Here is a 14,959-nt window from a genome sequence, read left to right on the forward strand (position 1 = left end):
TGGCATGAAATCATCAGAGACTACATTTGCAAATATCAAACCTGACGATCAAACTGAATTTTGATGATATGAATCCATCATAAATTTGATCCTTGATCAATGATCATATGTAAATGCAACTGAAAATTTATAAAAAAAAATATGGTAAGCATATATGTACCTCCCATCAACATGAATAAGTTCACCATAAAACACTAAATCATTACAGAAGGAATCCTACAAATGGAAACGAAAGACAAAGCATGAAAATCTACAGTACAAGAACCTGACAAAGAGTGGATACTCTAGTAGGCTATATTACAAGCAAAGTACTCTCTTTCATGTGCGAAAATTTGTGATTTGATAGACATCAATTTTCTGAATTTTCACAGGTATTCGAGAGAGAGGAAACCGCGGATCCTTAGCCGTGATAACACTTCTGCAGCTTCCGAGTTTATTGGCAACACGCCGTTTCTGCGATTAGATAGCAAATGCAGTATTGAGGCTAGTTTGCTTGACAGTACCATTTTATGCATAACCATCATAAATTTCGTCCTTTATCAATGATCATATGTAAATGCAATTGAACATTTATAAAACAGTGGTAAAGCATATATCTACCTCCCATCAACAAGCAGAGTGATTCTTGAACCAAGGTTTCTACACCTTAACAGCTTCGATCACAATGATTCTAGCTCTCACCAACATGGGTCAAACTGTATTCAGCCAAGTCTTAAGTTTGCTCACCTGCTAAAGCCAGCATCAGACTTTCAGCTACATTGCGGACAAAGGCATCATTAAGAAAATGCTGAAGAAACACACACAAAGCAAAGAACCTGCATTGTTGCAGTTCCTGTTCCACAAGCTGCTTGTAAGTCTAAGGCACCGAAGAACATTAATCCCGAAATTCCTGGGAGCTGAACCAATCGTTACTTTCCAATTTTTGATGATCCATCTTTTACCTGCAAGAGTAAAAGTGATACACCTGCAGCAGTGGTATCTCAGACTTATCCTTTAGAAAGATAGGGAATGAACTTACCAACGGAAGTATGGCTGCTGCTAGTATAGGCAAATAAGAACATAAGATCATATTGGCATCTCTGACTCAATCCATATTATCACTGACATTTATAAAGTGAAAAAATTCTCTTGGGTTCAGAAAATGTCATATGAATCTCAAGAAATGAATTCAAATACCTAAAAGTGGAATTTGTCTAATGGGGGTTAACACTAAATCTTGAGCTCTATACAATTACTAAAAACAACCAGCGTAAGTTGGTTTCTGCAAAGGGGCTTTGCCATCCCATCGGATACCAACTCAACTACCATTGGACATTACTGTAGATCCCAACGGTCATCAAGGTTTTGGAACTTGAGCTATCGCCATATACTTGTCAACTTGTTTGTCCACAAAGTCACGAATCTGTATACACATCAATCAAATGAAGTGACAATTAATCAGAAACTGTTCTAACGTAGATGTAACAATTTGGTGATATTAACTATGAGAACCTGTGACCAAGATTATTCATCACAAGTAAAAAATCGATATTTCGCCTACACCAGAGAGATGGATAAACTAGAAACTTAAGAGGCCATAACTGTGGCAAAATAAAAATCTGAAATTTTTGAAGCTTTTACAAACCTTGTTTTTCCGCTTTGAGTCGAGGAATTGCTGAACAGCCATGGCTTTCTCCACATCTGTTGTATGTTGCATAACCTGATAAATGTCCAAGAGTTTCAGAAGACTCCTTTTATAAATTCAGGAAGAAATAAGAAGCGCAATATACTGGTTAAAGAATTTTGAGAAAAAGAAAACCACAAATTTACAAACCTTTGTTGCGGTCTTCTTCATTATTGACTTGTATACATCTCTATCAATTTTCTTTGCTTTATAAGGGGCCATAAGCAACGATGCAACAAAATCTACAACCCCCTGTTTCAAACGATCTGCACTCCGGATATGAGTTTTATGTGACTCTTTATTCACTGTAACCTGTGACACAGAGCATTCATTCGCTTGTTGGTCATTCTTCCAACTCGGAGGGCCTGTTGAACATGCAATCGAATCTTCATCATCCTTAATATGCAAAGTACGATTGAAGAATTCAGGATCAGCAGCAGCAGCTTGAGATTGCCATCTATCGATAGCCTGAGAATCCTTGAAACCATCACTACTACCACCAGTATCAACCCATGCCCCAGTTAAAAAACTGGTATCCGCAGCCCCACTTTCTCCAGAACATTCTCTGAACTTGGAATGAGATACAAGCTCATTCGAATGGCTACGCTGTGAATAGTTATCGACTGGAATCCTTGAATTGTCAAGGTCAAGACACGAGGCAGGAAAATCATACCAGTCCCGAACTTTGCAGTTCCTCGAGTCTATCTCTGACATACAATCTTGTCTTCCTAAGACATTGCCAGGAAACTTTTTCCTGAAATCAGATTCGTCCATCTTTGCATACTGCTCTCGCCTGGCAAACTTATGAAATGAGGGAATCTTAGGAAGCTGCAATGAAGTATTATGATAGGCCTCAGAAAATGCCTGCAAGATAAGAACATATAAATTATTTGTTAACAAACAAATAGAAAAAGAGTTGACTGAATAGGAAAGCACGTTAACAATCAGCAAGCATCGATCACTGCTTTCACTAATTTGAAGATTACAACACTTACCTTTGCAGCTGCTTCTGCTGCTGCACGAGCTGCCTCAGCTTCAGCAAACACAGCCTTCTCTTCCTCTGACATAGGTAGCTGGTTGTCTTCAAGCTCTCCATCTGTTTTCCCATCGTTGCCATTGCTCAGCTTTCCCTTACTGTCTGTGTCAACACTATTCAGTTTTCTTCTTATTCTAGAGGTATTTGTAGTATTCGCTTGTCTCGATGATTTCTTTCCACTATTAGCTTTTTCTTTCCGGTATAGTTCCAGCCACACATTAACGAGCTGACTTGCAATGGCGCGGATATCACGGCTCGTGTGTGCACAAACCTTTTCTTTCACAGTCTTTCCAATGCCTGCATCAGAATGTGGAAAGTAAACAACTTAAAGAAAATTAAACAGGGCTAAAATCATGAAACAGATAACACATAATATCGAGTCTTAAGACAGAACTGATTGCATGTAATTTGAGACAGAAAGTGAACTTGGAAGAAATAACCAATACCTGAGAGCCTCACGGCAAAGAGATCACTCGTAACTCGAACAAGAATATGTACACAGTGACGTAAAAGTTGGGTTCCATTCTTCCCCATCGAATCCTAATAGAAAGATTTAAATAAGCAAGATTATGTAAAAAGAGCCAATCGAAATTCGTGAAACAAACATATAAGCCAAGGAAAGTTGTACTATGTGCTTTGGGTAAAGAAACCATCTCACTGAGCTTACCAGGATCCAAGAGTTCAGCACTGCAAGCCCCTCTTTTGTACCTGCAAAGGATTTCAAGGCTTCACCAGGTAGATTAAGCAACTCCTTGGCTAAATGCAAACGCCCAACAGTTGTTTTAGCAGAGAAGAACATGTTCCGTAGCAATGATTGCCTGGCCAGCACATTAGACAGCTCAACAACTTCAAGTCTCTTTATTAGGTCTTTGACTTCATCCCTTACAGGTACAGATTTCCTCTGCGCTTTTTCTAGTGTTTCTATTTCTGCTGTGTAATCGTTTCCACTAGAAAGTATATCAATTATACGCACAGCTTCCCGGACTCCAGTCATCATTGCACCACCAACAGTGTCAGGATGCTCTTTGCATGTTGCCTCACCAGCAAAAAACAAACAATTCTGAACAGGCCTTCCCAATACATCATAATCTTCACCAGAAGCACCAATAGCAACATATGAGTAGGCACCATAACTGTAAGGATCAGTGCCCCAGTCAGTAACAACCGAGGCAACAGGATCCGGAACCAGATCCCCACCAAAAAGCTTACGAAGTACCATCATTGCATGGTTCACGTGCTCAGACTTACTCTTGTTTGTATATTCAAAAGCAGCCTTCCCAACCACCAAAGCTATCAGGACAGGAGCACCAACAGTTTTTTTGACATTCCAAAACATAAAGCACTCACCTCTTAGATCTGTTTCCTCAGCCGTTGCCCCAAAATAATCAACACTATCATCCCAAAATACCTTTGGGAACTCCAACACAACTTTATTTAGAACTCCAAAACCAAGTTGTTTGATCGATGAATATTTCCAATCCGGCAAGGATGGTGAAAACTTAATAGTTTCTGCTTTCAAGCATCCAAGAGGAACAGTAACCAGAACAGCATCTCCAAAATACTCACAGCCATTTGATGTACTAACTCGGACTTTATGCTTGCTGTTATGCACGGCAGATACATCAGAAGCGTAAGATACCTCAGAAACTATTTTGTTCAAATGAATGTCAAGTCCTTCTGCAAGCGACTCAACAACTCGGCTATAGCCACCCTTAATCATAGCATGTGGCCCTCCAAATCCGCCATAAAACTCATCTTGATTCCAGTGAGGAAGCGAAACTTCCTTGAGAACAGCAGCGCAACCATATTCTGTGTGAGCAAAATGCCAATTCATAACTCTTCGCTCCAAAGGATTCAAAATATCATCTTTCAAACAGGCATCAGTTTTTGAGCAGGAAGAATCAGTTGAATTGACAAGCCCAATTTTTTCAATGTTCACCTTGTCATGTGGCATTCTCAGCCGTTGAAGGCCAAATTCTAAACCATCCTCGAGGGACAATTTATCTGCTCTTTCCTTGCCTATTTCCTCAACAAGCAAATCCACATCATCAATTAGACTGTTGAACTCTGCTTGTAGAGCATCATCTAATTCTGCAGGAACCTTTTCCCCTGTTACAGTATCATAAAGAGGACAGAATCCATGCAACACGCTCAACTCCAGACCTAACTGGTTACAGACCAATACCGAAGGATCTGGCATTCTCTCCGATGGCACATCAGCCTCAATACCTGTAATTATACTAGCCCCAAGATCCACAGGAACTGAAAGAGATGACCGGTCTGTATATACACGACCACCTACTCTACTCCTTGCCTCAAGAACGGTGACAGAAAACCCCTGGCGCTGTAAATGACGTGCTGCTGTTAATCCAGCAGGACCAGCCCCAATTACTATAATTTTCTTCTCATCTCTAACCTCACATTGAACCCAGTCCCTTCCTCTCGTTTGATTACTGTTTGCAGACGAGAGTGTGCTAGACAAAGCAGGTTTCGCTACTGAAAGTGTTTCAGGATGCTTTTCAACCTTAGATGCAGTACCATCCTGTAAAGCATTTATGCTCACAGAATGTTTGCAATCATCAACTATGTCTTCCTCGCATGTTTTGCTGGTAGATCCCAACATTTCCGAGGTCGCACATCCTACCAGGTCCCTTTCATCATTTTGGAGAGCACATTTCTTATCCTCACTAGTCGATTCAACGGCTTTGACCTGACCAAGGATAAAAGCAACTCCCTCTTCAGAGTCTGCCACAGAAGCCATATAATTTTCTTCACGCTTTTTCCCTTGGAGGAGATCATAGTCATGATTTGTCGAAGATCCCTCTTTCCCCTTCACAGATGAAATTCCCGCATTTATATAACCCTGTCAAAAAAATACCATTTCACATGTGGTCTATCAGAAACCAGCACTTTACAATTATGCTTACAAATTGAAAAGAAAGTAAAGAAAAAAGTTAAGCATCACGAATTAATAGGAGACAGGATAGAACAACATAAATAAAGCAACATCACAGACTTACTCTCTGATCAAGAAACTTATAGACTTCTCTGATAAGGGAAGCTGATGGCAATTCACTCTCAGGAGGGCCACCAGTAACACCACACTCAGTGACAGGTAAGATTCGAGTGACATTTTTACTCCATAGGCCTAAGATATAATTCCTGTATAACAACATATATCAGTTCTAATAAATCAAAGTAAGGGGGGTTAAGGTCTTTAAGAGGATGAATGAAAAATAAAATAGAATAACTTTAAAAAATTCTTGAATTTCATTGCAACAATACAGTAAAGTAAGTATTCAAGATTTCCAACAAATAAAGAAAGTGAAAACGGGATTGACATCTTAAGGTACACTCTTCTTATGAGATCATAAGAAAAATACAATCTAAACAAAATATGAAACACTGAAACCATGTATTTGAATACATACAGCTACGAAAAAGGAAACTAACCTGCAAACTAGGTACTCCTGATGGCTACCTTTGCGCTTCAACACCTCTTTAAGTATAATTTTCTCAATTGGACTTACTGACTGGGCTTTAAGTCCAGCTGTCACCGCAGCTGCTATACCAATTTCAGTTTCCTTGGGAATAGATGGAACAAAATCACACTTGTCGCTTCCTTTAAAGGACCTGTCACTTTGAGAATCAAGAAAGCCTTGCTCATTCTCCCAATTCATGACTCCTTCATACACCATGTTTCCAAGCTTACGCTTCCTAGCAATACGCTCTGGGCGTTGCAAGGTAGATTGCTTCCCAGAATTAGGTAAAGAAACTGCATCACCGCCGAAATTTTCATCTTCACAGGGAGTTACAGAAATCGGAGAAGCTTCAGCAGTTCCATCTTCTAGAGTATTAAGTTGAATACCACTTCCATTAGGAGCATTATGGTGTGAAGAATACTTGCACTTATGACAAAGAGTAACCTGAGTATTAGACTCAAAGGAATGATCCTCAAAATTAACTTGGATGCCACAATCACACATAACTAAATTTTTCTCTCGCGAATAACCAGACTCTGAAGCTGGCTCTCTCAAGTGTCTGTGCTGATCAGGAGCAATAACTGCAACTTCTTTTCTATCAGTAGGAGAATAAACTTCGCCATGGACATCTGTCATGGGAACAGACACCCTGGATAGCTCCACAGCCTTCTCCGACAATGGCCTTTCGGATTCCTCATCTGTAATATGATGAACGACATTTGCTTCCTTATTGCTGGATACTGTCATAGGTATGTCTACTTTTTCATGATCAGGAGAGGCTGCCTCATCCTTACCATAAATTTTATGCAGGAGGGTTCCAGTTTCTGAAGCACACTTTTGAATAGAACTAGAAGCACCGTTTTCCGAGATGCAATCCACTCTTTTATTACTCGTGCCGGAATCTAAGAGAGTCCTATGAGTGTGACATTCTACTGTTGAATCAACCATCTTCTTGACAGATATGTTATTCAAACCTTCCCCAAGTAACACACTCTGCACCTCATTTGTGTTGCCTTCCTCAATCAGGTTCAAATCCGCATTTGTTACAGTATCAATAGGAGGAACCCGGGTTCCTGATCCAACACCTTTCTTGGTGCCCTTCAATCTCTTCCTAAAACTGGCTAAGGTGTCATTCATATCTTCAGAAACCTTGTCCAAAGCACTCAGTTTCTTCTCCACAGCCTGTTTATGCCTCCGTTTACCAGTACTTTCTGTCTCAACCTTATTCTTCTTGGAAGTTTTATGCTTCATAACCTCTAAAAGAGATCCGATAGGTTCATCATCATCAGCATCATCCTCAAACTGAAAAATCTTGGATCCTCTCTTGGAAGCAGATTTCCTCCCTTTACCATCCATATCTATCTTCTTATTGCTTACACCCCAATCTCAACTCCAATGTAACACTTATCTAAAAGACTCAAAATTTGAACGCGGAATTAACAAAAGCTACCTCTAAGCTTCTCACCTGAAAAATCAACCCCCCGTATATCACAAATTCCTCCAAATCAACCTAGAAAAATGTGCGCCACTAAAAAAGACGAGCGCCAATTTAACAAACGTACCTTGATACTCTGATTTCAAATTCGCCAGGGGAAGTTTAAAACATCAAATTTTAGGGTTTTCTAGCAGAGTGAGCTCGAAACCTAAAAACCAGAGTAAAACGAAATGAGCAAACGGCAGAGACGGATTGGGGGCAATCACAAACAAGAAACAGAAATGATAACGAAGAGATGAAGACACTGATGCAGAACGCTAGAATCAGTGGATAGAGAGAAGGGAGCTACTTGTGAAATGAGAGAGAGACGGGTTCAAAAAAACTGGATTTTAGGGTTTACAAAACTCCCATTCCCATAGGAGATTGATGGGATATAAATCGAGAAATTGAAATACCTGCCAGTAGCCGAAGAGTTTTTTTTTTTTTAATCTTCGCCGGAGATCTCAGAAGCTAAGAGCCACGCTTCAATGTTCAAAACAAAAACAAAAAAAAAAAAACCCAAAGGAACATGGTGAAAGAACTAAATTAGGAAATCAACTGATTAAAAGAGAAAAGAGTATTGCGTCGTACCCCAAATCAAGAAACGCTTCTAAACGCCGCGTTTAGTTTCGTATCGTATCGCCTGCGGCTGAATAATAAAAGTTTAAAGAGAGACGAGGCTTACGTTAGCATTGGCCTTGTTTATATGTTTACCACCGTACGGCGACGGAACAGCAATGGTTACAACATGTGTCAACCTTATTACAGTTTTAGGGACTAAACCCAAGTCATACCTTTTGAAAGATTTATTTTACATACAAAAATCATCGGAAAAAATATTTAAATCAAAGAGAAAGAGATTCACAAAGATAAACCAACCATTTCGCTCAAATTCAAATAGCCTTATGAATTGAGCGTCGTAAGAATTGAGAAAAACATCATAGAAATGTCTCAAGTGACCACCTACGCATGTTTATTTTTCTCTCGAACTCTCAAGGATCTGAAGAAGCAACCATTTGATGGTTATATACTTAAAATCTTGTATAAACAATAATATTTAATATGTATCTAACAAAAGTATTCAACTTTTTTACTTTTAGTGAGTTATTGGATTACCTTAATTAATACTAATAGTCACAATATATATATATATATATATATATTAAAGATCTTTTTAGTTGAGTGACCTTTTAAATTTAATTTTCATTTATACATACTCTTAGTCTTACCAATCTTTTACGTATGTGGAGTTTTTAAATGGGTTTTCTATTAGGGAAAATTAGAAGTAAAGGATACAAATGGTTTTTTTAAATAACCTTTTTTATTTAGATTTTTTAAAAATACAATTACTGTTCTCTCACATGTACTTTAGAGATGTTAATTTACATTAGTACAAGATTAAGATTAGGATCCGCGGTACACCGCGGGGCAAAATTATCTATAAATAAAATATTTAAATTATAAGTTGTATTTGTTGGTTAAATATGTTATAATTATATAATAATTGTTAAATAAACAATATAATACCGCAACATAATTTATTTTTTAGATAATATTTATTTAATCAATTTAATTAGATATGTCTATTTTCTGATACTGACAATGTTAACAAAATAATGAAATGATGTTTACCCGTATAACACCGAATTAATGATATTTTTTAATTTTTATAAATATCGATAAAATCCGTCCCACTATATAACCCCGTCCCGAGATATTTTAACTCACATTATATCATCTTAATTTTTAATATCTATTGTATATATACGGTATAATATTTATCATATTTAACTTTTTAAAAGTTTTAAATATTTTTCATATTTAACCTTTTAAAAATCTTTAAAATAAAGAACTGGAATAAGCCAAATAAAAGTTTTTAAAGTTTGAATGCCTGATAAATCAAGGTTTCTACTCATTTGTATTCAGAATTATTTTGGTCTCTTTTATAGTATAACTCTAAACCATTGTCCAATTTTTTTAGAGGATGTTGGATTTTGTACCTGTATTTTTTATTCATCTATTAAGTAATATATGTTCGTTTTTAAAATTTTGTATTACATCATTTGCAGAAAAAATCACAATTTTTATTAACTAAATATATTATAGAATAATTCAAGATAATTTAAATATAAATTCAAATAAAAATGAAAGAGAATCATATATTTATGTTTGAATGAGGTAGAAAGATTTCCTTATTTTTAAAAATCTTACCTATAATTAATTTTGAGGTTTTGGTAACTAATATTAAAGTCAATGCATTAAATGTAAAGCAAAATTATTTATAACTAAAATATTTAAATTATAAGTTGTATTTGTTGGTTAAATATGTTATAATTTTATAATAATTGTTAGTTTTATGGTTTAAACCATATAATACCGCAATATAGTTTATTTTTACATAATATTTATTTAATCAATTTAATTAGATATGTCTATTCTCTGATACCGACAATGTTAACAAAATAATGAAATGATGTTTTATCCGTGTAACACCGAATTAATGATATTTTTTAATTTATATAAATATCGATAAAACTCGTCCTGCTATATAAACCTGTCTCGAGATATTTTAACTCAAACTATATCATCTTATTTTTTAATATTTATTGTGTATCTATGGTATAATATTTATCATATTTAACTTTTTAAAAGTTTTAAATATTTATCATATTTAACTTTTTAAAAGTTTTAAACATTTATCATATTTAACCTTTTAAAAATATTTAAAATAAAGAACCAGAATAAACCAAATAAAAATTTTTAAAGTTTGAATGCATGATAAATCAAGCTTTATACTCATTTGTATTCGGAATCATTTTGGTCTCTTTTATAGTATGACTCTGAACCATTGTCCAATTTTTTAGACGATGTGGGATATTGTACTCGTATGTTTTAATTCATCTATTGAGTAATATATGTCCGTTTTAAAAATTTTATATACGTCATATGCAGGAAACAATCACAATTTTTATTAACTAAATGTATTATAGAATAATTCAAGATAATTTAAATATCAATTCAAATAAAAATAAAAGGAAATCATATATTTATGTTTGAATGAGGTAGAAAGATTTTTTTATTTTTTTAAATCTTATCTATAATTAATTTTGAATTTTTTGGTAACTAATATTAAAGTTAATGCATTGAATGCTAATTGTTTCCAAAATGATTTTTTTTTGTCAAAAGTTGCTACAAAAATACTAGTATAGATAAAAGAATTTACATAATTTAATATCAGACAAGTTAGAAAACACGCGCTTCTACCATCAGTCGTAAGAGAAGATAATCTTCCTACCGCAGAACTCAGCTACCTCCGGTTTCTTCAGTTTAGGTTTGGTCGCCAAATCAAGGCTTCCTCCTCGAAGTTTGTCTTCATACCTGTATATCAAAGACTCTTGTGATCTCTCCATGTATACCAAAAACTTCACCCAATGTGCTCTTGATAATAAAACTCAAAAATGAAAATAGTTAAATCCCTTACCAAAGCTTCTCTACAAGGTCGTACCTAATTAACAAAAATAAATAGCTTTAATTATTCTGTAATGACATCAAAACTATAGCAATAATTAACTTAGACAAACAAATCTCCTTGTGGGAAATCAATTTACTTGGGTGGGAGAGGGTATGGAGCTGCTATCTCTGCCAGTTGAAGAGAAATCTTCAAGTAGCGCAAAGGTACACCCTTCTTCTTTTCAACAGCCTGCGGTAATAAAAGGTTAAATCAGAAACCGTACTTTCAAATAACTACTTGTATAATTTTCATCATAGGTATAATGACTTTTTTTCATCATTATATTAAACTACTCTCACATTCTCTGCTTCCTCAGCAGAAGCAAACTCAATAAACCCACAGCCCACATGCTCACCCATGTGGTCTACAAGAAGTCGAACACTGTTCGTACCGGGGATTGCACAACACTAAGTAAATAAAGATTTTTGGGGAAAGAGTGAAGCTGGTTCTTTTATTAACGATAAAATCGTGAGGTCGTCACTAACAAGAATCAAGATTGAGCTCGTCAGTTCACAGGAGAACTAACAAGCCAATAATGACGAGCTCAGAAGCTAGAAGGAATTATACAGAAGACAATAACGGTTTTCACGCAAAGTATTGCTCTCTGTCTCTTGTCCTGGGGTGAGGATGGTGATCCTAATAAGTGATGCTTCCTTTTATAGGCGATTGTTGACCGAGGGTTTTCTAGGGTTTCCATCGTGAATTCCCGAGAGTGCCCCTTTACGAATTATTAATGACTTGCATCCAATTTCGTCGGGCCGAAATCTTAATTAGCTTGTTTTGTTGGGCCGAGTGGCATATTGGGCGTAGCCCATGTCCAACAATAGTCCCCCCCTTAGTCCGGAGAGCGTCAGTTTTTCTGCGATCAGCGGGCGTGCTTGAATTCTGTTAATATGCCTGCTCGGCACAGATCGTCTCGGGTTGCTTGTGAGATTGCTGATGATCGGTGATCGGCGAGACTCCACAGTTGGAGATCGGCACGGCGCTGATGATGTGGAATCGGACAGGGGTCGCCGTGATAACTTGACTTTGAGCGGGTTCGATCGATCTTGCTGGGCGTCATCGAGGATCGCCGCACGAGAGAGTGATCTAGGTGAGATCGACAGATTTAATGATTCCAAGGGATCGAAGATCGGCCGATTGAGATAGGTTTTGAGAGAAACCGAGATGAGTTGAGCGGCGGTAATGAGTTAAGCAGTAGTAATGAGCTCGGCGGTGAGCTTGGCGAGATGAGCGGAGGTAATGAGCTCGGCGGTGAGCTCGGAGAGATGAGCGAAGGTAATGAGCTCGGCGGTGAGCTCGGCGGTGAGCTCGGCAAGATGAGCGGAGGTAATGAGCTCGGCGGTGAGCTCGGCGAGAGTGAGATTTAGGTCTCGGCGGTGAGCTCGGCGAGATGAGTGAAGGTAATGAGCTCGGCGGTGAGCTCGGCGAGAGTGAGATTTAGATCAGCGAGATTGAGAATGAGGTCGCCACCGAGATTGAGGTCGGCGAGCGAGAAAGTGAGATTGAGGTCGCCACCGAGAGTGAGACTGAGGTCGGCGAGATTGAGATTGAGAATGAGGTCGGTGAGTAAGTTTGAGGTCGCCACCGAGAGTGAGTTTGAGGTTGGCGAATGAGATCGGCGGATGAGATCGGCATATGAGATCGTCGGATGAGATCGGCGAATTGAGTTTGGATCTCACGCGATCGAGAATGATTCGGAGGTTGGTTCTACGTGCAAGGAAGGAGATCGGCAAGAAAATGTTGATCTTGCGAGTGAGGAGAGATCAGCGAACGAAGATCGGCAATTGTGCGCTAGATAGAAATTGTCAGATCGACGAGATGAGATTGGTGTTCATGTTGTGCGCTTGCGTCCCACGTCTTCTCATGGGAGCGACAAGGAGAGATTTGATCGTCAACTTGAGGATGGCACTTAAGAGAGCGCGGGAGAAGGTTGTGTGTCAGCGCCAAGCTGGAGAGTGGAGATCGACATCAAACTTGAGAATGCAGGTCGGCACCAGGTAGAAGAGTGAATGTCGCCATCGAAAGTTGAGGTCTCCACCGAGAATGAGTGGAGGTCTCCACCGAGAATAAGAGAGTAGGTCTCCACTGAAGACAAGAGTAGAGTCGCCACCATGAATGGAAGTGGAAAATGAGATGGAAGGAAAGCGCAAGAGCGACGAACGTGAGTGCGACGAGCGTGAGGGCGTCTAACGTGAGAGCGGCAAGCGTGAGGTAGGCGAGCGCGAGGGCGTTGAACACGAGGGCGTTGAACGCGAGGGCGTTGACGCAAGGTCTTCAAACTTTAGGGCGTTTAGGGCGAGAGCATTCGTTGAGCACGAGAGTATTGAGCATGAGAGAGTCGTCGAGCGTGAGCGTTGAGAGAAGGCATTGAACGCAAGGGTGTTGATTGCAAGGGCGTCAAACGCGAGGGCGTTGAGCGAGAGAGCGTCGTCGAGCATGAGAGCGTCGTCGAGCGTGAGCGTTGAGCGAAGGTGTTGAACGCAAGGGAGTTGAGTGCGAGAGCATCGAACGCGAGGGCGTTGAGCGAGAGAGAGTCTTCGAGCGTGAGAGCGTCAGCAAGCATGAAGGCGTCAAACGTGAGGGCGTTGAACGAGAGCGCGTCGTCGAGTGTGAGAGCGTCGTCGAGCATGATAGCGTCGTCGAGCATGATAGCGTTGTCGAGCATGAGGGCGTCAAACGCGAGTGCGTTGAGCGAGAGCGTTGAGCGCGATGACGTTGCCGTGAGAGAGCGAGCTTATGTTTCATATGCAACTCGGTTTTATGATCTACCAAAGTAAAGTGGTAGGCGAGACAGACTCGCCGTACCTTTAGGTGCGGCTTTTCTGTCCGGCTTATCCTGTGGGTGTTTAGGGTTGGCAAGAACTTGCAAGCCGGAGCTTGGCTTATTAGTTCAGACGCCCTTAAGCTAGTGCGAGACTTGCTCGGCTTTTTGCTTGGTTTCGAGATGTATTCTACGGGGCGAGACGTCTCTCGGCTTACCCTGTTACGTGTTTCGAATACCAAGTTTTAGGTTGGTAGTTGAGATGAGCTCGTCATACCTTTTAGGTGCGGCCCTGGTGTCCGGCTTACCCTGTGGGTGCCACGAGGTCGGCAAGAGTGTGCAAGTAAGAACTTGGCATATTCAAACTTGACCGCCTGCTAGCTGAATGCGAGACTGGGCTCGGATTTTTTTGTGCGGATTATTTCACCGCTGCATCCATGTGGAACGCGTTTTAAATCGTACACCTGGCCAGGGTGACGATGTAGAAGCTGGACACTCGTTAAGACGGACTCGTTCGAGAGAGCTTATTTGACTAAGTGTACTCTTGCGAGTGTAACTTTTTGTTGTTGCAAATATCTTATTTTGAAGAATAGATGAGCTCGGTATGTCGAGCGTTCTTTTTTTTTTTTTTTTTTTTTCTTTTTTAGCTAATGATATTATGATGTTTAACTCACCGTTGATCTTCGATGCTGAGCTGCGAGTTGGTCGTCGATTTCGAGGTGAACCCGACTCCTACGTGGGTTGTTTGTCGTTGGATTGATGATCGGCTTGCAGGTAGTAGAGACAAGTTTCGAAATTTAGCGCCAGTGACGAGTTCGATAGTAGAGACGAGCTTGGTAGGTCGATAACATAGATAAGTTTGAAAGGTCAATTGTTTGCCAGGTCGCCAAGTATGAATGTTAGGAAGATCAGAGCTACTGAGGTCGTTTCTCGCGATATTGGAGATATCACAGGGTAGCATAGTGGTTTGGGCGAGGTCGCCGTTGAGAAGGATCAAGAAATGATGGGTTTGCGTGCAACTGGTAGTGT

The 14,959-nt window shown here is 39.3% G+C and overlaps 1 protein-coding gene across 12 annotated transcripts; it reads right to left on the bottom strand.

The window, feature by feature from the left end:
• Positions 1-126: 126 nt before the first annotated feature.
• LOC104731987 (lysine-specific histone demethylase 1 homolog 3) lies at positions 127-8,644 on the bottom strand. 12 transcript variants are annotated; one of them, XM_087477528.1, is made up of 15 exons: positions 8,535-8,644; positions 8,247-8,304; positions 8,072-8,138; positions 7,744-7,824; positions 6,153-7,646; positions 5,720-5,861; positions 3,367-5,562; positions 3,146-3,239; positions 2,659-2,996; positions 1,814-2,527; positions 1,625-1,699; positions 1,019-1,402; positions 816-941; positions 601-726; positions 127-453 (listed from the first exon to the last, which is right to left on the bottom strand). In XM_087477528.1, exons 5-12 carry the CDS (start codon positions 7,535-7,537, stop codon positions 1,337-1,339), a joined length of 5,010 nt encoding a protein of 1,669 aa, XP_087333654.1. In that variant the 5' UTR covers positions 7,538-7,646; positions 7,744-7,824; positions 8,072-8,138; positions 8,247-8,304; positions 8,535-8,644; the 3' UTR covers positions 127-453; positions 601-726; positions 816-941; positions 1,019-1,336. The 12 variants fall into 12 exon arrangements, with proteins under 12 accessions (XP_087333654.1, XP_087333659.1, XP_087333657.1 ...); XM_087477533.1 differs by having other exon boundaries at positions 601-729; positions 816-1,402; XM_087477531.1 differs by lacking the exon at positions 8,535-8,644 and having other exon boundaries at positions 601-729; positions 8,247-8,520.
• Between the last annotated feature and the right edge of the window lie 6,315 nt (positions 8,645-14,959).

Source organism: Camelina sativa, chromosome 12, assembly GCF_030686135.1.
Source record: "Camelina sativa cultivar CO46 ecotype springtype chromosome 12, ASM3068613v1".
Lineage (NCBI taxonomy): Eukaryota > Viridiplantae > Streptophyta > Magnoliopsida > Brassicales > Brassicaceae > Camelina > Camelina sativa.

What these genes read in the sequence shown, in the direction of transcription:
- LOC104731987 (XM_087477528.1), bottom strand. Translation starts at nt 7,537, where the DNA reads ATGGATGGTAAAGGGAGGAAATCTGCTTCCAAGAGAGGATCCAAGATT. An exon ending in CTTTGCCGTGAGGCTCTCAG is followed by an intron (nt 2,997 to 3,145) that starts GTATTGGTTATT and finishes ATTCTGATGCAG; the next exon opens with GCATTGGAAAGACTGTGAAA. An exon ending in CAGCAGAAGCAGCTGCAAAG is followed by an intron (nt 2,528 to 2,658) that starts GTAAGTGTTGTA and finishes CTTATCTTGCAG; the next exon opens with GCATTTTCTGAGGCCTATCA.